We start from the raw sequence: 24,104 nt of genomic DNA, 5'->3' as shown, positions 1-24,104 counted from the left end.
GTTAGCCCAGATACCCATGTATTGTTGATGCCTATCTTCACGGCACGCTTCCCTTTCCCTCTACCGCCAGTGTTGTTATTGTCATTGTTGGGATGTTGCTGCTCCTGCACTTCCTTCTTCAACATCTATGTCTGTCTATCTATCTATCTATTGCCAGACGCCTCAATCCCGTTTGGGGTGGCCACAAACAAATCGCCTCCAAGTCACATCCTTCAAAGTTCAGGGCTGAAACAACAGAGCTGACCTTGTTGTCTGGTGCTTTCTGTGGTGCATTTATTCACACCATGCTTTTTCACCATTTCTACCAGCCTCCTTCCCTGCTCTAACTCCTTCATTATCTTGTACTTCTGGGAATACGTGAAGGTGCGCTGCTTTCTGGGTGGCTGGGGTTGATCACGTGGCATGACTACGGGTCAGTGTCCTCACTCAACAGTCAAACACACAAAAAACATCTTGCTGCACAGCACAGGTAGAACTCAGTGAGAGGCAAGAAAGGGCTGAGTGTGCCCAGGACAGGTATCCGGATGTAAGTTGGCCAATCACGGCAAGTCTGGCTGGTGATGTCACCCCGCATTACGTTCAGTTTGCATTGCCAAGTCAGCTGACGTCCTGCATAAGTTCAAGTTTTTTTCCCCCGTGTTGATATGACACATTATTCCGACCATGTTAAAACAAAAGTACGTTACCCAAGGATTGACTGTACCTATTTATTTAATTCCATACTGTGTGCATGTCAGCGTTGGTGCTTGTATAGTCAGCTCTGTGTACCTGACGGCTGCTGTCGTCATCACAGTTGGCAGCATCCAGGTCAAATCCCGTTACATAACATTTTCCTTGGCACGGCTACTGGGGCTGTCTCATGTTTTTCTAAGTGTCTATAGTCATTCACCCAGTTCCCCTTAGGGCACAACCTCAGCTGCCCAAAGCATGTAACTGATGAGATTCAACAAGAGTTATTACTGCTGCAGTATATTGCATTTGTTATAACTTGACAAAATCCCTCACCCCTTCCAGCTGAGTTGATGGCAAGTGTAGTCAGGTTAGAGGATTGACTGACTGGTGACCAAGGAGACTCATTTCTACCTCATATCTAAGGCTCGATGAATTTCATACAGCCATGACTTACTGTAGTACTCAAGTTGTAGGAATGATCCAGTTCCGTCAGATGAGAACAGATTGACTATTAACAGAGTCTGAACTTTGGCTGGAAGCCTGCCTGTCACATGTTGTGGGCAAGTGTGCCAGCCCCCCCCCAACGTACATGCATATTCTTATCGATTAAGGAAGCTCCCTAACACTTTCTTCCAAGTGATTTAGTTTGCTAATTACAACCTTGCTCTCCTCTTCTGTGTTACGTAAATCCTTCCAGTATTGCTGTACACTGCAAAAATAACATTCAAAGGGATATTAACAAGCCATATCCAAAAATAAATTGCTAAGGGAGAGGTGTTAGGGAGCTTCCTTAATGAACAATAATACAGGTCACTGTCCACCTGTCTGAACCACCTCAGTCCATTCCTGTACATCACCTTACTAACACTGTCACTGTCCAGGCATCCTTGTAATCCAGCACACATTGTACTCATCACTTACTGTGGTTCTGTACATCCAGCTTACCATTCTCATCTCTTTATGCTCAAATCTGTGGACATGCTGTGTATCTTCCCATACTGTAGCATAATACTTTTTTCACTTGAAGCATGTTAACTATTGTGATTTGTATGACTGGCTGATCCCAGGCATTATTGTAACACAGGTTTTATTAAACTACCTGCATAGATTATAACCCTTTCATCATAAGGGGCTTCTCTTAAGTTGAAAACATCATAGTAGTGTACTGTACTGTGCTGTGCAGGTGGTAATAGTGGAGACAGCTTCAGACTCCTTCACTCTTGGGGTTCTTCTGACCTGAATAAAATCATCTGGTGGTAGCAGCATACAAATGCAAATGACGTAATTATACCAGAGGGTTAGACCAGCTGTACTGATCACAAGAGTTAAATGTTTACAATGGCTTGGCTGCAAGGGGGTTTCCTGGGAGTTGTATAAGGTTGTCAAGTGGGTGCAAGGCATTGGACTGTCCTTGCTGAAAGTGTATTATGGTAATGATTTAACCACAGATTATAGTAATCTGTCCCAGAATACACCATACTGTAAGCTGGTGTATTTTGTGATGGTTTACTCACCAGCAAAACAACAGAGACATTAAATCCCACAACATGTATCTGTAAAGTTTATGACCCCATGTCAGAAGCAGGTCAGGCCTGGTAAACAACCTGAAGACTGCTGATAAACAGGTCATACAGCCTTCCTGTGTTGTGCCTGACCCCATCCCCATCCCACAGCTGGCCAAGGTGGTGGAAGTCATCATGGCCACAGTACCACACAGTCACCTATATACACTTACCTACATTCTCCTATACTGACCTAAGCACTCTGCCATCAGTATTTCCAATCCTCCCCAACAGAAGCAGAAGTTTTGGTAAACAAGATGAAGGCAGTGGATGGGTCATGTAGCCCACCTGTGTCTCGCCCCGCCCCGGCACCGTCCCCACAAGCAGCCAAGGTGAAGGACGTCAACATGGCCGCCGTGCCAAACAACCAGGCCACGCTTCCTAAGGCATCCACAGCCAGGCCCATCCCACCAGACCAGTTCAAGTCTAACATACTAAAGGGTTCGTAGTGGCATTTTTCACTGTGTTTTTTCCCATTACTGCTGTGGTAGCCACGTGGTTGGTGGCCTGATATCACCAGGGGTTGAATTCTGGTGCAGCGGTTTCACTTGACTCGGGTGTCCGTCCACCCATTGTGGGTTGGTAGGTAGGTAAATGAGTTCCTTCGGTAACACCTAGGGGGGATAAGTGGATGCTGTGGTGTTTTATCCCAGGATACTGGATGAATAACCTGCCACAAGCTTAAAGGCTTAAAAAAACAGATGAGCACTGCGCCTAAGTGCCTCATGGCATCTGCCCCCACCTTTTATTTTTCCCCATTTGTTTGTGTTCTGATTTTTAGATTTATACTAAGTAACCCCCACCATACAATAACACATGAATTTAATTCTTGTTGCCATCTTGCTGGAAGATCAGAATTGGAGCTTGTACTTCCTATATTACCAAGGGTTTCTCCTAAGCTGGAAAAAATAATGTGGAAGTAGCAAGAGTAAAATATAAAAGATTTCATCATAATGTAAAGCTTAAACCCTTCTGTACTGCAATAACTTATTGGGTATTTATTATTCTTTTATTGCCAGATGATTTTACTTTGCGTAGAGGAGATGTGAAGTGTAGGGGTTAGATACAGTCATCATTAATATCTTCCCTACTGGATGTCCTTCATTAGTTGCAGAATATCATCAAGGGATACAGCATGGAAGAAAGGTTTGCCTACTGGGTCCCTGTCACACGTAGGGCATGCTTGTCACTTTCCTCTTTGACACATCATAGAAAACATCTTCATCTGTGGGCAGAGAAACACGCCAGGCCTCTCAGCAGTGGAATATTAACCACCAGAGAAAAGTGAGAAATAAATGAGGTGAAATATTGGCAGACTTAGTCCCTCACTGTATGTGTTTAGAGTGAAACAGAATATATCATAGTTAGGGATCAATAGCACAGTAATGGGAGAAATGAGGAAATATTGTCTCAGATGGAATGGCCAGAGCTCATTGGTGACAAGAAAAGGAACTTATTTGTTTTTCTGTCTGTCGCCACATTTTTATTTTATTTTTTTTTTTTTTGTGTCCGACTCTGGGCAAAGGCTTCAGGGCCTATTTCTCGGGGGCAGTTGCCTATCCCAAGGCCCAGTAGTCCTCCTACACCTCCACATATCACCACTTCGGCGCTAACACCCACCATCCATATTGAATACATGCTAGGGCTGTCTCGTGCAGGACTGGTGTATTGGTATTAGCGGGGCTACTTTTACAACATGTCGGCAGGTCTTGTGGTAATGTGTTAATCTTGGAAGGGATGCCCCATGACAAATCACACCATATCACCCTGTTCTTCATGATCAGGCTGCCATCCCTCAGTACCACACCATCTTTAGCCATATACCCCTCCACCCAGTCCCTCCACCTCATTCTTGATCTTCCCCTCCTCTCCATTGTCTCACTCTTATACCTCTCCACCCAGTCTCTCTATCTTATCTCTGATCTTCCCCTCCTATCCCCATCATCTTACTTATATTCCTTTCCACCCATTCCCTCCACCTCATCCTTGATCTTCCCCTCCTCCTCTCCCCCATCACCTCATATACCTCTCCACCCAGTCCCTCCACCTCATCCTTGATATTCCCCTCCTCCTCTCCCCCATCACCTCATATACCTCTCCACCCAGTCCCTCCACCTCATCCTTGATCTTCCCCTCCTCCTCCTCTCCCCCATCACCTCATATACCTCTCCACCCAGTCCCTCCACCTCATCCTTGATCTTCCCCTCCTCCCCTCCCCATCACGACACTCACACTCTCGTCACTTCAAGACAACATCAGTAACAAATATGCTTCACTGACAGCAAAAGCAGAGGAGGAACTCAAGAAAGGACCACTGGCTGTTGACCTTGATTGCAAGCCTTCAGCGGGCAAGGTCAAGCTTTCTAACGGGTAAGTAGTGCAGGGAGAGAACTGGGGGGGGGGGGCTGCACCTCTCTTTGCATGGATGTGGATTTTTAAATGATTGTGTTCCGTGTGTGTGTGTGTGTACATTATTAAAAGTACAGTAATTGCAGTGTGTGTGTGTGTGTGTGTACATTATTACAAGTACAGTAATTGCAGTGTGTGTGTGTGTGTGTGTGTGTGTGTGTGTGTGTGTGTGTGTGTGTGTGAGAGAGAGAGAGAGAGAGAACTGTTATTGGTAATATAATGTAGACTTATTATTTATACAGTATTTGTAGTTGTAGTCACTGCTGCATTACATAGGTAAACTCATAGTATCAGTAGCAGTAGCTAGTAAGTATAGTTCATAATTTTGTTGCATAGAGGGCTTGAGTAGACAGAATAAATCTATTTATCTATCTGTTGCCAGACGCCTTAATCCCTTATACGGGGTGGCCACAAACAAATCGCCTCCACATCACCCTGTCCCCTACCATTTCACTGCCCTGCTCCCAATACACACCCCACTCGTAATACATCTCTTACTCCTGTGTTTCCCTCCACCTGTGTTTTAGTGTAACTCATCCCATTTATTTCTGGGAGTTGGGGTTACGATGATTGTGATGTTGTTTCATTTGTTACGGTAGCAGTGAAATGTTTGTGTAGTGTTTATTAATGTTTTATGATTGTTTGGGAAGGTAGTGTGGATGTTGCAGTATCAATTTTAGGTGTATATGTTACAGTTGAGTAATCAATGGTAGTTCAGTAGCTCTAAGTACAATGATAGTAGATAGACTACAGTGTAGTGTAGAGACAGGATGTAGTACAGCTTGTAATGTGTATATATATTTTGGTGGAGGAAAATTATTAGAAGTTAGGTCATGTATAAAGTTTAGTTTTAGATCAAAAGTACAGTCATCCCTCATAAAAACATTTATATTGTGTTTATTACTACTAATAGTGTTTATACAAGAGTAAGTTGATGTTTGGGGCACACTGGTAAACAAAGCCATCATATTTATTTTTTTTTAACAGATTTCATAATTTGGTAGAGGAGTCTTTATACCATACCTTTATATCTGAACACATTGGCTGCCATGTTTTGTGGTTAAAAAAAAAAAAAATCATATAATGTCATCCTGAACAGAATACTTCCTGTGTGTCGATAAGGGCAATGGATTTAAGGGATGACTGTGCCGTGTATTGTTACTGTGTAGATACTTTACCTGTTGTTGTGTGAGTGTTGACGTGTGTGTGATTCTAGGGAGGTGACGGCTAGTTGTTCGGGTAGTGCCGAGGCCGATGCAGCCAGCCTGGGGTAAGGTGTTGCAGCCTTGTGTCAATGGTCATAACTTTGGCCATAACATAATACTAATATTAATTGATTCTCTCATAACCTGCATCTCTTACTAATATTAACTGCCTTCTCTCATCTAATGGGTCGTGTGGTTATCCATCTGCTGTTCCTAACACACTGGGATTCCTGGCATTTTATCCTAACTTGTACAGTATTGCTAACATTATCCGCTGTATTCCTGAATAATGTGCAACTGTTAAGCATCCTCATCTGCGTGGGGCTCAGACTCACCTGACCATTGCAGGTCTAAAAGGTGCATGGCTGTGAGTTTTTCCTGTCAGATGTATATTATCAACAGGTTGTAATAATATTGTACTATATGATGTTATTCAGCCTCTCATTAACACATATATACAACTGCATTCCAGTTGGTGTGGAGACTAGTCATTTGTATTCTGACACTGAATATCCAGATAAGCCTAGTACTGCTATCATCTCCAAACACTGCTGTAAACAGTGACGGACAAGACTTGTGGTAAATCATGTGATGTGGGTCTGTCATAAATACAAGGCTCCTGCACTGGTTTAAAAGATGTGAGAACTTTGCCTTAAGTGTAGCACAGGGTTTGTGTGATGACCACTATTGATATTCAGATTATTCCTCTCATCATCCTTCCCTTGGGGTCAGGGTAAAACTAACTGTAGTGGAAAGGATTGGCTATAAAAGCATCCCTTACCTCCCTTCCTGTCTCCTGAAAGGCGGCTGGTAGACTACAGAACACCAGTTTCAGTTAATGGTCCACCAGGTTCACATTCAAACAAGCCTTGGGCCACAGCAACAACAGCAACAATGACAGTGGTTATGGGAATGAATTGATAATAATTATTAGGCTTAATATCAACTTATGTATGGTAAAAATATATAATTAACATGCGTTCGTGTATTAATCACTCAAAAACGGTTAACTCACTTTGGTTGTATGTTAGTATTAATAATGAATTCACCTCTTCAGCCTACTGATGTCTTTTGTTTTTTTCTTACTACTATCATTCAGCTTTATTCAGCTTAAGGGAGAGGTTTTGAACAGAATGGCTTAGATATAACCTTTGTTAACCCTTCTAACTAGTGGAGGTCTTTGTTAACCCTTCTAACTAGTGGAGGTCTTTGTTAACCCTTCCAACAAGTGGAGGTCTTTGTTAACCCTTCTAACTAGTGGAGGTCTTTGTTAACCCTTCCAACAAGTGGAGGTCTTTGTTAACCCTTCTGACTAGTGGAGGTCCTTTGTAAACTTTAAAGCATTGTGTGGTGGCAGTAAAAATATTGATACATGTTGGTAATGGTTTAATTGGTAATAACTCTCTTCACACAATAATTACTGTACCCTTTAAACTCCTATAGCAGTCCTAACCACTAACACTTATTAAAGAAAGAATTGTAGTTAAGTCTAAAGTGTTTGTATATAATGTTTACAGAGTTAACTGCTTCATTAGCCTTCCTTTCCTTCCTCCGTCTTCTCCATTCCTCTTCTTCCTCCATCTTACTTTTCTCACCAGGGATTACTTATTGTACAGTAATTACATTATATCAGTATTGAGACTTCCTTTTTCTCTTTTCACTCTGTCATAGAAGAAAGTGTACTGTAAGTAGCTTGTCCCTTTTGTGGTAATCTCCCTAATGCCACAGTCAGCTGATATTCAAAGTCTTTCAAGTACACAACTGTCAACTTTGGTTCTGTCTTGCCTCTGCCTGTCAACTGCATTTTGACTTCCATTTCTTCAGTTTTCTTTGGAAGGGATGCCTGTTGCAGACTTAAAGCCTTTGTGTACACTCCTAGTCTTAGCCATTGGTTCTCTCTTATTTGCTAACAAAGGCATACTGCAGGTAGTAGCAGTACTGGTAGATTCTGTTATATATTATGTTTTTCTTCCAGTGTTTTACCATATTTTATGACATTATTTTATACCTTCACCACTGTGACTGCTGCCACCACCACTACATCCGTATCACCATCTGCTGCCACCACTGCCACTACTCTGCCATTGTACCACCATCTACTGTCACCTTTGCACCACCACTACACTGCTACTACCGCAGTGGGTCTCTGCCACGTGTGAAGAAGTCTGGCAACGTTGAAATCTGCGGCAACACAGAGGGCGCCACATTTGTCTCTGTGGTAAGCCATGAACCAAGAACGTGGACACTCAATTGACTGAGTGTGGCATTGTGTTTTATTTTTGTACAGGTGGTCCTTGTTCTGTTGTTGCACTTTTTTTTTTTTTTTTTTTTTTTTTTAGAATCCTGCCATTTGCTTTTTACTTTCTTGATTCTAAATCTTCGGCTTCTCCTCTTGTGTTTTCTTCCCCTCTTGTCCTTCCCTTCCATCTTCTTTCCCCTGCCATATTCTGCCTCTTCTCTTTCCCTCTTATCTCTTCTCCTCTTTTCTCTTCTTTCTTCTTCCTCATCTTGTATTTCCTCTCCTGATCTATATTCTTATGACTCTGCCTCCTCCTTCTCTTCCTGGTTTTCTTTCTTTCGTGAACACATCTTGGACATTATAAGCAGGTGTATTTTTGTGCATTATTTTACAAGCTGTATGTAAGGCAGTTTGATTATTTGGCCAGTGTAAGCAGTTATGATTTTTGAATTATAGATCAATAGAGTTTTAAAAATTTTGTAGGTATTTTTTTAGTTGCTGTTTGTTTTAAAAAGCATTGATCAGTGATTTTATTTGTTGATATGAAATTGCAGTATGTTTGTCCTTGCTTAGTTTTGTGATTTAGCTACATTAATTATTCAGTTTAATTGTTTCAGCTTCATTCAGTATTGTCCTGAAAAGCATAGAGCAGTTTATTTGACCTCTTTGGTATCATGATGCCTCTTTTTGTTGTTATTATTATCCATCCATCCATCATCCAATCCTACTTTGCCCCATGAGGAGCATAGGAACCCGTGGCTAGGCAAGTTGGTCCTGACATCTAAAATGAGAGTGAATTATTATTATTATTATTATTATTATTATTTCTTGCTGCCACTGAACAATTTTATTCAACTTTGGAAAGACTCTGAACAGTGAAGAGGTAATGAAGGCTGTATCTGACCCCTAAAAGTCTGTCTGTGTGTCAAGCCATCGCCAGACACCTTAAGCCCGTAAGAGGTGGCTGTAAATGAATCACCTCCATGTCCCCCTGTCCCCTGCCATTTTGCTGCCCTTCCCCCAACTCACACCCCCTTGTCTCATATACCTCTCTACTCCATCCATCCATCTTGTCCTTGGGATCATCCTTCCTCTCCCTCCGTCCACGTCATTAACATACACTCACCTAGTTAGTCTCTCACTGTCCATGCTGTCTGTCTAATTGGGATAAAATTGACTGGTGGCAGCAAGATTAACCAGCAAGACTCATCATGTTACTGAAGGGGCAGTGTTATATTTGCCTGGGCTTAGTATTGTAATGTACAGTACTGGGGTTGGTTGATGTTTTAGTTATTGTTGGGTTGATTTGTCTTAGTATGTGTTGGTTCACTTGTGTTGTGTTCTAACTGCACCCTTGCTTCTCCCACCCTCACCCTGCCTCGTTCTGCCACGCCTCTGCTGCCTCGTCTCGCCCTGATTTGACCTGCCTCGTCGTGCCACAAATTGCCCCGCCCTGCCACCTACCCCTCCACAATCACAACTTCCCGCCTTGTCCTACCCTACCCTGGCCTGTCCTACCCTACCTTACCCTACTCTACCCTACCCTACCTACCCTACCCTATCCTACTGTACCCTACCCTACCCTGCTCTGCCATATCCTGCCCTGCCCTCCCCTGCCCTTTCCTATCATGTCCCACCCCCACCTCAACTACAACTATCCCACTGTACCATACACTGAACCTGTCTTGTTGTGCCTGTAATCCCCCCCTTCCACTGTGGCCTGATGTGACCCATTTTATTATTCCAAACCATCCCATCCTGCCCCCAAATGGCCCATGCCACCCCACCCAAATGTGGTCCCTTTACTGCTGTGCCACCCTGTCCTGCCTTCACCTGCCCTGTCCCTCCCCACCCCGCCCCGACATAACCCAGGGCGGTGACACGCTGACCCTGAGCCTGGGTGCCGGTGGGGGTGATGGGGGAGGCAGTGAGAGTGGCGGCACCGGTGGGTCAGAACTGTGGGACCAGGAGGACCCCACGCCGCCCCTCCTGTCCCTCACCCCACACGTCTCAGTCACCCACAACCCCGCCCCGCTGACCCTTGATGCCCCAGACCAAGTCCCCGCCTCCTCTGCCTTCTCCAGCAACCCCTTCAACCCCTTCGCCTCCAGCATCTTCTCCAGCCTGGCCAACCCCTTCAGCTCTGCCTCCAACCCCTTCCAGACCAGCACCTCCAACCCCTTTATGGCCCCACCCCCGTCCTCCCTCTCATCCACAACATCCACCCTCACCGCACCCACTCTTGCCCCGGCCTCTAGCTCCAGCAGCGCGGGTGAGGATGAGGCCCCCAGCCCCCCGCCACACCTCCCCGACCCCACCCCCACCCCTGCCACGCCCCCATCCTCCCCCCCACACTCCCCACGCTCCCTAGCCTCCTCATCCTCCTCCCCGCCCTCCTCCCCTGACCATCACCCAGCCACACAGGAGAGAGTAAGTTATTAATTATTTATTTTTTGGTAAGGTCTGTGTGTGTGTGTGTGTGTGTATGTGTGTGTGTGTGTGTGTGCGTACATGCATGCGTGTGTGTCAGTTTATACAGTTCAGTGTGTGACTGTGTATGTGTGGGTTTATGCAGTACAGTAAGGTACAGTAAAGTTACATGTATGTCAAGTGTATTAATGGCTGTGTGTCACTGTGCAGTAAAATTCATCCTTTACAGAATAGTTTATGTCAGAGTTCATTCCATCAAAGTGACTTTTGGAGGCCAGTGAATCATGTATTTTGCCAAGTCATATTACCAGATATATATGCAGCCTCAGAGAGTGTGCTGGTCACATGAGAGGGAGCCTTGGAAGCCTTCATAGTCACTTTTTTTTTTTTCAGTTTAAAATTAAATATTGGTAGAAATTCTTCATATAGTGGTGGTCTTTAAGTGTAGCTTAATAATGATGTTTTCAGAGATAAGTTTGATGATACCGTAATTTAAAATGAATAATGATGAAGACTTCATATTAAGAGCAGAAATGAATATTTATTTGTGTATTGTTCCAGGAGAGCACATTCAAATCGACCTCTGTTGTGCCGACCCTAAGCCAGATGTCGCCATGGCTGGTGGCGGACCCTCCCGCCCCCACACCAGCCCAGACCAAGGTGGACGCCCCCAAGATCCGCACTGTCATCACCACAGAGCTTTGAGGGTCATGGACTGGGTGTAGGTGTGTAGGCTCGGAGGATTTGAAGCTCCCAGGCACATCAGTCTTGCCTGTTTAGTGTTCTGTGGATGGCACGTTAATGTTCTCATGGATGGTATAGTATTTTTCAGTCCCCAGAAGATGTGTGGAGGTTTTTTGAGTATGTAATGCTGCCAAGGTGTTGCATAAAGAAATAGGTTATGTAGTAAGAGGTGCAGGGGAACTTCCTAAGCCAACAGGAATATGGCTTATAATATGGAAGAGGTACAGACCCAGCCAAGCATAAGCTGTCTGCATGTCATATCACTCAGGACGTACTGTACCACTTGTTGGATTAACATTTATACGTTACATTTACTGGCAGCGTGTCCAGTTTCATACGCATAATTTCTCTGTTGTATCAGGAACTATAAATAATACATCTTCATATGCTAAGGACTTTGCCACAATTGGTCATTCACCCGTGCATACATACATACATCATCAAATCCCATTCTCCTTTACTTCCGTACTGTTTCGACGTACCTCATATTTATCCAGAACTCAACATACGCCATCTCCATATGTTTGGGATTTTACTGTACCATGTTCTTTACCTCTTATTCATCCAACCATTTCTCTTTCCATTTTCTTTACTTCTCATTCATGTCTCTTTCTCACCCCTGGATCCGACCCACTCCATTTATTAGAGGGAAATAGAGTTAGAGTGGTGATGGTGATGGTGAGGATTTTTGTTTTTTAATCTATATCTCCATTATCATGTACAGTACCAGTGCCTTATCATGTAAACCTTAATATCCAAAATCATTGTAGAAATTATATCTGTGTATGTAACTTTGTTTTGTGATATAAGGAAATTGTTAGTTTCTGTTTTATATGCATTATTCTTTTTAATATATGAAGGTTATTTGTTTTCCTCATGTCATGTCTTGGTTATTAGTATGTGTATTTTATCTTCTCATTAAATGTATTTTGTGTAGATCTTTATCACTTTCATTCCAGTGACATTTTATTCCTGCTGTCAGTAGATGACTTTATTCAATTAAGGAAGAATCTGTGGTAGTTGTTGCTTAACCCTGTTCTGTCTGACTGAGCAGCCCCACCAACCACAGGTATGCAAGAGCTGCTGTGAGGTCATCCTACAGGTGTAGTACAGTACATACACTGTGTAGGGATCCGTCACCCTCTTGTAGCAGACAGCGCTTTACAGGGGTTGGATAAGATTCCTTTCCATGGCAAGATGCAGGAAATAGGGGGTTTGGTCCCCGGCTGGATGCAGCAGCTGCCCCACCCAGGAGGCAGAAAGAGTAAATGGAAAAATACATAGCCAGGTTGAAGGCATTAAATTGTATTTCCCATTTTATGTATTGTAATGTCTGCCCTCATTTTCAGTTCTCATTCTTTTAAAAGCCATATTCTCCTAGCCTTGGAAGACTCCCTAGCACCTCTTCTGTGTTAATCTATTTTCTGATTTCACCTCCGCCCTTTCTCTCGGAGAGGATGTGTCTCTGGCAATCAGAGAGGATGTGTCTCTGGCAATGGCTGGAGTAAGATAGAAGAAAATTTATTTATTCACTATGGACGGACACATTGCTATAACATTGAAGAGTCAGTGCTCCTTATACAGGAATAAACAAGTGAAGGACAGGTGTCAAGGAGCCTCAGATCCATCTACAAGCAGTCCATTGTCCAAGAAAACATGTATGATATTTAAGGAGATAGGGAGAAACAGTTTAGGCAGCTGATGTAGCCATTTTAAGTTAGTCCTGTCACTGCAGCTGGAATTTCCCCTGTGATGTCTGTCTTATGTCCTGTCCTATTAACTTATAACGGTTTATGTGTGTGTGTGTGTGTGTGTGAGAGAGAGAGAAGAGAACTTAGCAGCAGTGGGGGAGTAGTTATTTTATACATTCCGGCTTTTTAAATATTTTGCTGGGTGCCTTGTTTATAGCTTCTGCGTCTCTTCCTCCAACCTACCCATTCAAGAAACAGGACCAAGGGGTAGGATGGTGATGATGATGATGATGTTGATAATGATGATAATGATGGTTTGTCAGTTCAGGTATTGTCACTATACATTCCCACTTTTAAACACTAGACTGGGCACTTTGTTACTAATCACTGCATATGTTCTTTTCTGTATCCTATCCACTCCATTATATTAGTGGAAAATTGGGTTAGGATGATGAGGATAAAGATGATGAGGATAATGATAGTAATGATGAAAATGATTGTTGGTGTCCTTGCAGGTTTAATAATTTGATTTTTAAAAACATTATTCCTGTAGACATGTCTGAAGAAGCTACTTGTTATGTAGAGTGTAAGACAGTTATTTCACTGATATGTTTTTATGCCATGTAATTTCCCAGAGGTGGTTTATGCCTTTCTTGCTTTTTACTTTTGTTTTGGAACTTGTTAAGTGTCCATCACATTTTAAAAATATACATGTAGCCATTTCGAAGCACTCTGCAAAACTTCTAACATTAAATTGTTATTAATGCTGTATCTAAAAGTTCTTGTATCTTTCAAGTGTGTTTCATACTCTTCACATTTTTCATCACCTTCTCAGCCATTCCTTGTTAATCTCACACTCTCTTGATATGGCTGTTTGAATTTCTTAGAGCTCTGCAAACAGTCTTCATGTATCAGATTTTTTTTGCTTGACACTTGGGTATGTTTTGCGTGTGGCATTGGACTGCTGGATTTCCTAGTACTTCCTGTGCCTTGTGTGGGTCTGGTACCATCACCCTCAGTGTATATATTTATCTCTTCTTTGGGGTTGCATTCACTCCAGTAAGCCACATGGATTTATATTTAAGTGATGTCATGAAGAGCCTGTAGTTATATGAGAGACAATTTACACACTCAAGAAGAATGAGAGAGGGAGGTGTAAGTTGGGAGGAAGGCAGCAAAATGGCAGGGGACAGGGCGACAAGAAAGCGGTTTGTTTGTGGCCACCCCATGTGGGATTAAGATGTCTGGGTATTGATAAGAGAATTGCATTGTATTGTTTAGAAAGACTCCAGTGTGCTTGCATGTGTTTGTATTTCAATTTATATTCATTCCCATAACTATACATGAAATTATTTGGGGGTAAGAGTAAACTATAAATTACAAGATGTGATTGTACTGAAGAACTGTGTGACAAATTTAAGTATATTAGCATTGTAAGATGCCTACCGTGCATATGTTTTAATGCTGATGTGTAAGATATTGCAATTTAACATGATCAGTATTTAACAGTTTTGTGTGTGTATATATATTATATATGATATGGCCTAATTTGTAAAAATATGCGTGAAATTAGTGTTGGAATACGATTGATATATTTCCTTGTTGACCATTTTGTTGCCAGAAGTCACTCCAAATCTGAGTATAAGTTTAGGCAGTAGAAACACCACAAATTACTTGGTAATGGTGTGTGTTGATGATATTGTTGTCTTATTAGGAGTTAGGATGATGGTGATGATGATGATGATGATGATGATAATGGTAGTGATGGCAGCTTATAATATCAAGTTATCTTACTAAATTGTTGTCATTCCTACTGCAAATGGTATTAATTGCCGTGTGACTCTGTACTTTTTCGCCACAGCTGCTGCCTCCCATTTGATAGGGACACATTCAGCTGGCTCCCAACATTTCCTTCTTTGACAGTTTTTCTGGCTCTCTGGACTATACCTCATCCCATCCAAGGGTAGGGGAAGAGGCCTGGATGATACTGATGTTGATGAGGATGAACAGAACAACTTACAGTAAAGATAATAATTAAGTTTTCAGTGTACTCTTTCCAAATCTGTCTACTGTACTGCTTGTCTCACTAGTATGTTGCTAATAACTGGCATTAGCATCATTTAAAACTGGTTATAATTTGTTATTGTGCACTGTGGATATCTGGCATTATTATCATTTATAACTGGATATTTTTAAGTTGTTATTACAGTATTTTGTTTTGGTGTGACCTGCCTTTTATCCTGCCTAGTCTGTGCAAAGAATCCTGCTGTGTACTCCTGCATTAGGTGAAGCCTTGTCACATTGGAGCCCTAGAAGGCTTCAGATCACCTTGTCTTCTTGTTTATTTTTTCTTTATTAGGTGTTACTTATGTTAATCCCTCAAGACTATGCCTTGTCCTATGGCGTCTTTCTGACCCCATGCTCATGCTCATCAACAGAGGCTGACCCATGCATGCCTCACTGTGCCAAATCTGTGTGCAATATTGCTTCATGTTTTATTGGTTATGAAGGCAACTTAACAGTGTCATGGAGGTGTGAGGTTTACTGCAGGAAACTTTTACTCATGACAGTTAAATTTAAAAAAGGTGAGATGATGATGATTGTTTGCTGTCTGCCTGATGATCATTTGTTTACCCAGCAACAAATGCATATGGAGGGTTAGTGTGGCAGGAGGGAGTTGATATGAACTGAGAGAGAGAGATGATAAGAGACTGTTATCTCAAGACATATTGAAATAGCAAGTCTATAGGGGGAGAGAGAGAGTTGTATTCCTCCATGTGTTATTACAGAGAGAGAGAGCTTATGTTTTCCTGTTAGTAGAGTTTTATGCAGAGAGAGAATCATTATTTTTCCACTTGTTATCGAATGACTGCACCAACTTCTCACTTCCACCAACCATCCCTGTATAAGTGACAAGGCTTCAGGCATCTTCCTTCCATTGTCTCCTCTCTTAGCCATCCATATATATCTTTTCTTTTATCCTTCTTTCCTATTTCTTTTAAGGAGACACAGCAAGATAGCATCACCATTTATCATTTGTCATTCCTTTCTGCTAATTCACATTCATCTTATTTAGTGTGATTTGTTACCTTCCCATCATCATCATCATCATCATCTCGGAATACTGCCTTGGTATGTGACAGAACTCCCTGATACATTTCCAGCATAATCCTTATCAGCGATGCCATTTTGCGATGTTTACTGCCAAGAGAAACACTTGCTCCGATATTAATTGCGGTACTAAGGGAACACTTGTGTGAGAGTGTACCTAGACTGCTGTTACACTTCACATTCTCCACTGCATGGTTTTCTTAACAGCATATTGTTATTGTGTTGGACTGAGTGTGGTTCTACTACTACTGCTACTACTACTTCTACTGTTACTACTACCATTGCTACTACTACTACAACTACTACTGCTACTACTATTACTACTACTACTAGTTATCATGAAGGAAAAAAAATGGATGTCATAGTACAGAGAGGATATATATCGATGAAGTTGACCTGCTGTTTTTATGTAATGCATGATTTCATTGGACCCAAGTGATAGTGAGAAATAGGGATAGGGTGATAATAATAATGATGATGATGATGATGATGATATCTGTACAACTGGATCATCAGTGAGTGTGTTCATTGTCTTTAGAACTTCAGTAATGTGCAGCTGACTTTATCCTTTTCTACTCGTATGGGAATAAAGATGACTGTTTTTAGTGACTAATAATGGTGATAAAGAGCATCTGTGAGTGTTCATTGTGTTTATAATTTTATTATTTTCACCTGACCTACTCTGTCCTCTCTTATTATAATGTGAATGAAGATGCCAGTGCTTTGATATGCTGTATAATGATGCTGGTGATGATGTTGATGATTAAGATGAAGATGCCCTCATTACCAGATCATCTATGACTGTGTTCCTTGTCTGTAAAAGCTTATATTGCACAGATAAGTGTTTTCTCCTTTCATGTTATAGTGAGAATAGAGTTGACAGTGTCTTTATATGACTGATGATACTGGTATATGTTTGTGTACCACTGAGCCATCTGGGAGTCTATAACTTATAACTTTCTTGGTAAACTATCTTGTCTTTTGATGCTGTGGTATTTTTCTGTGGACCAAGATGACATATTTATACAATACTGTGGACCAGCCTTATCTCTGTACCAAGCCAGAGCCAGCCACTGTTCCCAAGTGCATTTTTTTAACTTTCAACTTTGGGTTTGTGATCATATAATTTCCTGTTTTCCCAGCAAAAATATGAATTACTGAATTTATTGTTGCAAGTGTTGTAGGTTTGATTTGCATGCCATAACTTACAACTTTGCACAGGCTTTTGTGGTATTTTGGAGCAGAAATTTATGAAACACTTTACTTTATGAGTGACATTCCTAACATTCCTTAATTTAGGCAAATAAAAAATAATGTTTCCTTCATACCATAGAGCTCTGTGCAATGCCAAACCACAATGAGTACATTTTAAGCATACCAGAACAATGTGGCAAGGTGTTAATGAACATGAGATATTTTTACCTGTGTAGCTCAACTGACATAGAATTTATAAATTTAGTGGGGAACTCAGACCTTTAATGACAGCACACGAAGTAGAAGTGTTGGCTGTAACAGCCAGAAGGAGAAACACCATAGGCACAGACAGGACCCAGGATTTATTCATGGTTTTGCCTGTGATGGGTTCCTCAGGAATAACAGATAGTGCACACGATGGCTGGCTTAAATACTCCAGGCTTGAAGTGCATTTACCAGTGCACAGACAGGAAAACAAGGTTAAAATGAGAGGATTGTTTTATTTAGTACAGCAGCTGCTAATAACATTAACAAGTACAGCACGGTATATGCACAGAGCAAGAAGTGAGGTAAGATCAGGGACAGTCACTGTTGGGAGTTTGGTAAGAAAGGTTTGTAGGCAGCTTGATAATCAGAGTGCAGGAGTGTATGGTGTTCCTTGCATGGATTATAATAAAGTATATGGATTGATATGATATAAAAAGAAACCTAAACAGTGCTATTGTAGAACATAAGTGAAAACTAATCATTGAATTAATTGGTAGGAGTCAAAGTTTATGAGGTATGAAAATAATGTGAGTAGGCTCAGGTGTATACCACAGAGGCTGCATTTATTGTATCAAGTGACAGTTTTAACCAAGACACTGACTTCTTATTGTTACCCAGACAATTAGTACACCTAACCAGCAGGGCAACTGTTTAGCTTATTGTCAGATGTAAGTGATGTTGAAAAACCTGCGGCCTGAATTATTTAAACTGCTCCTTGTATTCACAGTTTGTTATTCCTAGGAAGAATTCACTGGTGAATCTATCTATCAATCTATAGCCAGATGCCATAATCCCGTAAGGGGTGGCCGTTTGACTGAGTTACTGTATTTGTTTTGTGGGGAGGGGCACTAACCCCCCACCAACCCACTTGTTAACGCATAGAGAACACATATAAGTTGGTTATATATGTAGTTACCACCCAGCATTGTAAATGGTTTCCTGGCTTACAGGAAATCATTAGGTTTGTCAGTCAGTGTAAAGCCACCTGAAAAGTGAAGAAGAGTGATAAAAAGTGACAGGAAAGATGAGAGAAATAAGAAGAGAAGAGGGCAGACACAGAAAAAAATGATAAAGGTGGAGGGAGACAGAGACAGCACTACATCAAGTGAGTGGATCACAGGTGAAACATCAAATAAATCCTAGGTCCTGTCCTGCCTGTGGTGTTTCACCGTCATACCACCTGAAGTTTAAGAGTTGCTGAGTGTTTGTGTTTACAACAGAGCGGATGTTTATGTTTACACTTGGGACGTAGCCGGCTGGTTGCCTTAGTCGAATAAGGACAAATAGCATAAGGATAAAAAAACATTCCCTCCAGACCTGATAGATTTACTGACTGGAGGGGAAAAGCAATGGGAGTTTACAGTATATAAATATATATATATAGCTATTTTCATATACAAATTCTTACTCCTATACTGTTCTTGCATTTTGTATTATTTAACTAGTGTAGGTTTGAGAGCCGGTGGTTGCTTGGAGAACTAACATGGAGTTGTACAGACGGTGTATTATATGAGTGAAGTTACCGTGGCTCTTATTATCCTGAGAGGGGGGGGGTTTAGGGTGTGTGGGTGAGAGAGAGAGAGAGCAGATGTGTGTGTGTGAGTGATGAACAAAAGGTGTGCGGTATGTGTGTGCGGTATTTTTATGTATGTGAGCTATAAACTTGTACAGAAAGTATTGTGTGAGTGAATTTATGGTTTTTATTATCCCAGTGATAATGAAAGAATGAAATGAGAGGAGAGAGGGAAAGGAAATACCACATATATCAAGGAAAGCTGGGAAGAAAGGAAGGTAAAGGAATGCTGCAAGAGAGAGATGACATACATGAGAGAGAGCTGTACAGAAATGGATTATAATGAGTGAACTGAATATGATGTTCATTGTTCAGTATTTTAAGTGGGAGGAGCGGGTGGAGAAGGAAATGGGAGTGAAGAGAAGAGAAGGGAGGGGGAGAGAGGTGAAGAGAGAAGTAAGAAGGGAGGGGCAAAGAAGGAAGATGAAAAGGGAGTGAAATGGAGGAGAAAACGTTAATGAGAAGTAGTATACGTGCATTATGTGAGTGACCTGAATAAAGCAAAACAGGAATGACGGGGAATAAGATCAGGAAGTAATAGGGGGAGTTGGCAGAGGAATTTTGAGGGAGGGAGGGAAGTGAGAGGGGCTAGGAAGGACATGAAGAAGAAAAAAAAGTGAAAATTAAACTAACTGAGGGAAAGGAATAATAGTAACCCCTAAAGAGTTGTATATCAATAAGTAGAAAAGCAAAATTTACTCCGAGGAATCCAAATGTAAAATGGGTTTCGAATAAATTTACGGGTATTCATTACGAGAAGTATATTTTCTGTCCTTTCCGGAGTCATTATAAGGCGTAGAATAAGTCGTACTCTGTAGGACGTAGTTAGCGTTTATTTTTGGCAGCTGTAACTCAAGGCTCAGCTGTTATGCAATACTGACATTCTTGTAAGTCGCTCAATTGTTTCATTGTACAATTAGAATATGGCGTTCGCTTGGCTTCACAAATGGCAGCAACTGAATCATGAAAACCCAAGTGCAAGTATAAAATCTATATGCATATATATAATACCATAGCTTGCTTGTCATGGTCAGTGTTGCTAAGTTTGCTATAACCTTGACAACCTGAAAGTTTCAACCAGATTTACATTTTAGGCGATAAAAACAAATGTACAGTAACGTAGACAACCTCTTGAATTAAAATTTATATCGAATGCGAATAAAACAATAATACAACGACCTTTTATATAGAGCCTAATTTAGCGGTTGATGAATCTGTAACCCGGAATTAACAGCCAATCACCACAACAGTTAGCGCTGGGAACGACAATGTCATTTTTACCATATTATTCCATTTTACCGGAGAAGTAAAGTAAAAAATCTCAAAATAACAAAAATTATCCATCCAAAACAGTCATCGTGGACAGTTAAGCGGTAAAAAGTACTGAAATAAATGTATATGTAGCGAGGTTTATACACCGAGATCCAGTGGTGTTTTGGCTGTGGCCTGAAGTGGGAGTAGTGCCATAGAATTCCACCATTTACTCCATTACGGTGAGACTGGGGACAATTAAGGCTTACCTAATTACCTATTTAATCACTTGTCGGTGTGGCGGGTGCATGTTGGTGGCGGTAAGTGGGAGGGGAAGTGAGTGAGGAAGGTAAATGAGTAATCTATGTGTGATCTTGTTTCCTGTCACGTATCCAGTAATTTATTCATCGTCATCCTGAGAACACAAAAATCGCATCAACAACGACAGGAACACATCACCTCCATCAATTTTGCTCTATATGGCATCTAGAGGGTTATTATACTGCTATTCCACTGTATATTACATCAATTTAGCTTGTCTCAGAATACCTGTAAGTGTCGACCCATTTCTTTGTTGAATTACATAATGTTTTATATTGCTAGCTATTATGTAAGCCAATCTTGCATTTGTGTGTTGTAGTATTATAGTGATGATCTGGCAAGAATTGAGTATTAATGCTGTATGTGAATTGTTATTTTGTTAGTAATTTAGCAGTATTAATATTTGAAGTTTGTTATGATGCTGTGTGGGGTATCCAGCTACAGATCATTGGCAGGAAAATCAATATGATAATTATATTTTGTGTTTGGCAGTTTTGTTAGATTCTCGTTTCATTACATGGCAGTCAGAAATTTGCGTTGCTGTTTGGTTCCTCTCATTTATTCTCTTTATTCCTGTTGTTTCTTTTTTTTCTTTATTCCGTCTTTTCTTGACTCAGTTTGAATGATTGCCCTCACAGCCATGTGTGTGCCAGTCAGCATCTCTCGGTGCAGATTATCCCAAGATCTGACCGCACCATAATTTGTGAACCATCATGATAGGTAGCATAATGATGCACAGCAGGTGTGCAGTGATGTTCAATGATAGCATGTTATAAGTGCTTTATAAAACTGGTGTGGCCTGTCCATAGCTTCTATTGTAATGAATCTTTCACAGGTTACCGTACTTGTTATATTTTGTGGGTTACCGCGGCTACTGGGCATTTTTATAAACTTATATCAGGTATCTGTAAATTAAGATTTAGAATGTGTAAATATTCTGCCAGCGTCTACCAGTAGCAGGCCATATTTAACATTCCTAACATTTGTTTTGACATTTGAATGCTGGCTGTTGAACACAAGTTACGTTAGGTCGGATAGGGTTAGGTTTGGTTAAATTGTTAAGTTTCCCTTGGCTCTGACACAGTTATTACTTATTAGTGCTTTCATTTGCATACACCTGAGTAGGCTATGTTTGTTACACTGATGTGTTTGGTCAGAACGGTGGTCGGTAAACAATGTGGCCTTTAGGAGAGACCGTCAGGAAAAACTACTGCGGACGACCAGATCACTTCATTAAATACTCCAGAATAAGTACCACACAGTACTGTACAGTATTTGTTTTTTCCTGTCATGTCTTGCATTCAGAAATCAACAGTTAACTATGTGTTGCACATGTATATACCAAAATTGCATACCTTGAGCCCTCCTCTCTTCCTATTTCTCCCATCTTTCCTGTCACTTCTTATGCCTTTTCTTTCCTTTACAGGTGGCTTTACATTGAGTGACAAGCCAAATGGTTTCCTGTAAGCCAAGAAACCATTTACAACGCTGGGTGGTAACCATATAACCAAACCATACGTGCTCCCTACGTGTCAAGTGGGTTGGTGGAGGGTTGGTGCCCCTCCCCGTAAAACAACTAACTCAGTGTCAAATGGCCACCCTTTATGGGATTATGGTGTCTGGCAATAGATAGATAGATAGATAGCTTACCTTGAGATTGTGAGTTTGTTATAATACAGGTGGAATTGCCGTGCCTGTTTGATAAAGAATTACTATATAGCATTTTAATTGAGTTTATGGTCAAGGCAGCAGTACATTTTTGTGACATTGGTCCCACTGTTCTGATCATAAGGTGTCAGCTGCAGTGGTAAGACAAGTCAGCGCTGTGGTTTAACTGGAATAGAAACTGTGCACAGGTGAGCCCCAACTTACTGACCTGGTTGGGTTGATCCTTAATTCAGAAAGTTCCCAAGTTGAAATTCTCTGGTGCTGTAGACCAGGTATTTACAAATTGATGAACGTCATGAAAACAGGTAGACAGAAAGCAAAACAGCATTGGTGTGTCAGTTTCTTCAAGTGAATTGCAATGCAGTTTGTAGAGTTTTAGTTATATACCCGGTACTGCATTTTAATACACAAGATCTCTATTTTTATCTGTCTGTCGCTAGATGCCTTAATCCCATAAGGGATGGCCACAAACAAATCGTCTCCATATCACCCGGTTCCCCGCCATTTCATTGCCCTGCTCCCGGCTCACACCCCCCTCTTTCATATAGGCTACCTCTCCACTCCATCCCTCCATCTCATCCTTGGCCTCCCCCTCTCTCTCCCCCATTCCACTTAACTCACATAGGCCTACACTCTTGTCGTTAGTCTGTCACTCTCCATCCTCTCCACATGGCCAAACCACCTCAAAGTCATTCTCCTAATGGTTCCTATTACATCCACATCCACACCACAACACTCTTTCACTTCCTCATTTGTCAGTCAGTCTTTTCATGTAACTGCACATGCTCCTCTCAAATAGGCCTAACTCACTTCCACTACTCTCACTCTTGACTTGTGTCCTTCTAACAAGGTTGGAGCTTCACTTCCATAGGTACATTAGATCTGGTGTCACAATACTGTCATGCAGTGACTTTTTAACAAGATGTGCATGGATACTGGTAATTAAAAGAATATCACTTGGTAAATGATTCATCAAAGTATTTGTATTGAAACCTTTGTACTGGTAACTTGAAAGTTTGGAGAAACTGCAAGAGCTGCTAGTCATAGAATTTACACTTGTATGGTATTTTTTCTCATTGTTGTGATAGATTTAAAAAGTTGTGGGAGTTCATAACTTTCAAGTTATGAAATACTGTATACAACTTGATCAGTTTTACACACAGACTGTGGCAGATTTCCACTGGGCATGTTAGGCTTTTAGGTTGATTTGGCTCCAAGGTCACATTGCCACTAGGCCTAATTGTTTCATCCCAGCTAACCAAACCTATTATAACAGTGTAGCACAACTTATCCTAACCCACCCTACCCTAACCTAGTGTAATTTAGCCTAACCAAGTCTAACTGCTGTATCAGGAAGAACTTGAAGCAAAATGTGTTTTAGGTGCAGATTTTCTCATTGTCCCCAAAACAATGCAGCGACAACTGTCAGCAAACCAGCGTTGTGCAGTTAGTAACATAGCTAAATGTTATAACTACAGAATTTGGGTGTCATGAATGACATTACTGTATTGTGAAAGTTAATCCATGTCATAAAAGAGTCATCATCATTTGTTAATGGGAGCTGTCCTGCAGTGTGTCCAAAAGTTCATTAGCAGGGTACCGTAGCAACTGTAACTATACATTGCTGTGCACAATTAAAAGAAATAACTACATATGACAAATTATCATTGTGATCACACCAGACAGTGAATGATAACGACTGTCTGATGGAAAGCACCACTGTCACACGCTGATGACTGATAACACAGGTGTATTAAATGTCTTTAT

At 41.3% G+C, this 24,104-nt stretch overlaps 1 protein-coding gene across 1 annotated transcript in view; it reads left to right on the top strand.

Moving 5' to 3' along the window:
- yrt (erythrocyte membrane protein band 4.1-like yurt) overlaps window positions 1-11,222 on the top strand; it is a 68,981-nt gene extending 57,759 nt beyond the window's left edge. The window contains exons 12-17 of the mRNA XM_080273921.1: window positions 2,469-2,675; window positions 4,517-4,604; window positions 5,860-5,913; window positions 7,988-8,066; window positions 9,960-10,517; window positions 11,079-11,222. Coding sequence (XP_080130047.1) covers window positions 2,469-2,675; window positions 4,517-4,604; window positions 5,860-5,913; window positions 7,988-8,066; window positions 9,960-10,517; window positions 11,079-11,222 — 1,130 coding nt within the window. The remainder of the gene's footprint in view (window positions 1-2,468; window positions 2,676-4,516; window positions 4,605-5,859; window positions 5,914-7,987; window positions 8,067-9,959; window positions 10,518-11,078) is intronic.
- Window positions 11,223-24,104: the final 12,882 nt, after the last annotated feature.

The sequence above is a fragment of the Coenobita brevimanus genome, chromosome 56 (assembly GCF_032717465.1).
Source record: "Coenobita brevimanus isolate Jiangsu-jjx chromosome 56, ASM3271746v2, whole genome shotgun sequence".
NCBI classification, from domain to species: Eukaryota; Metazoa; Arthropoda; class Malacostraca; order Decapoda; family Coenobitidae; genus Coenobita; species Coenobita brevimanus.
This window is presented reverse-complemented; position numbering and strand designations above follow the sequence as displayed.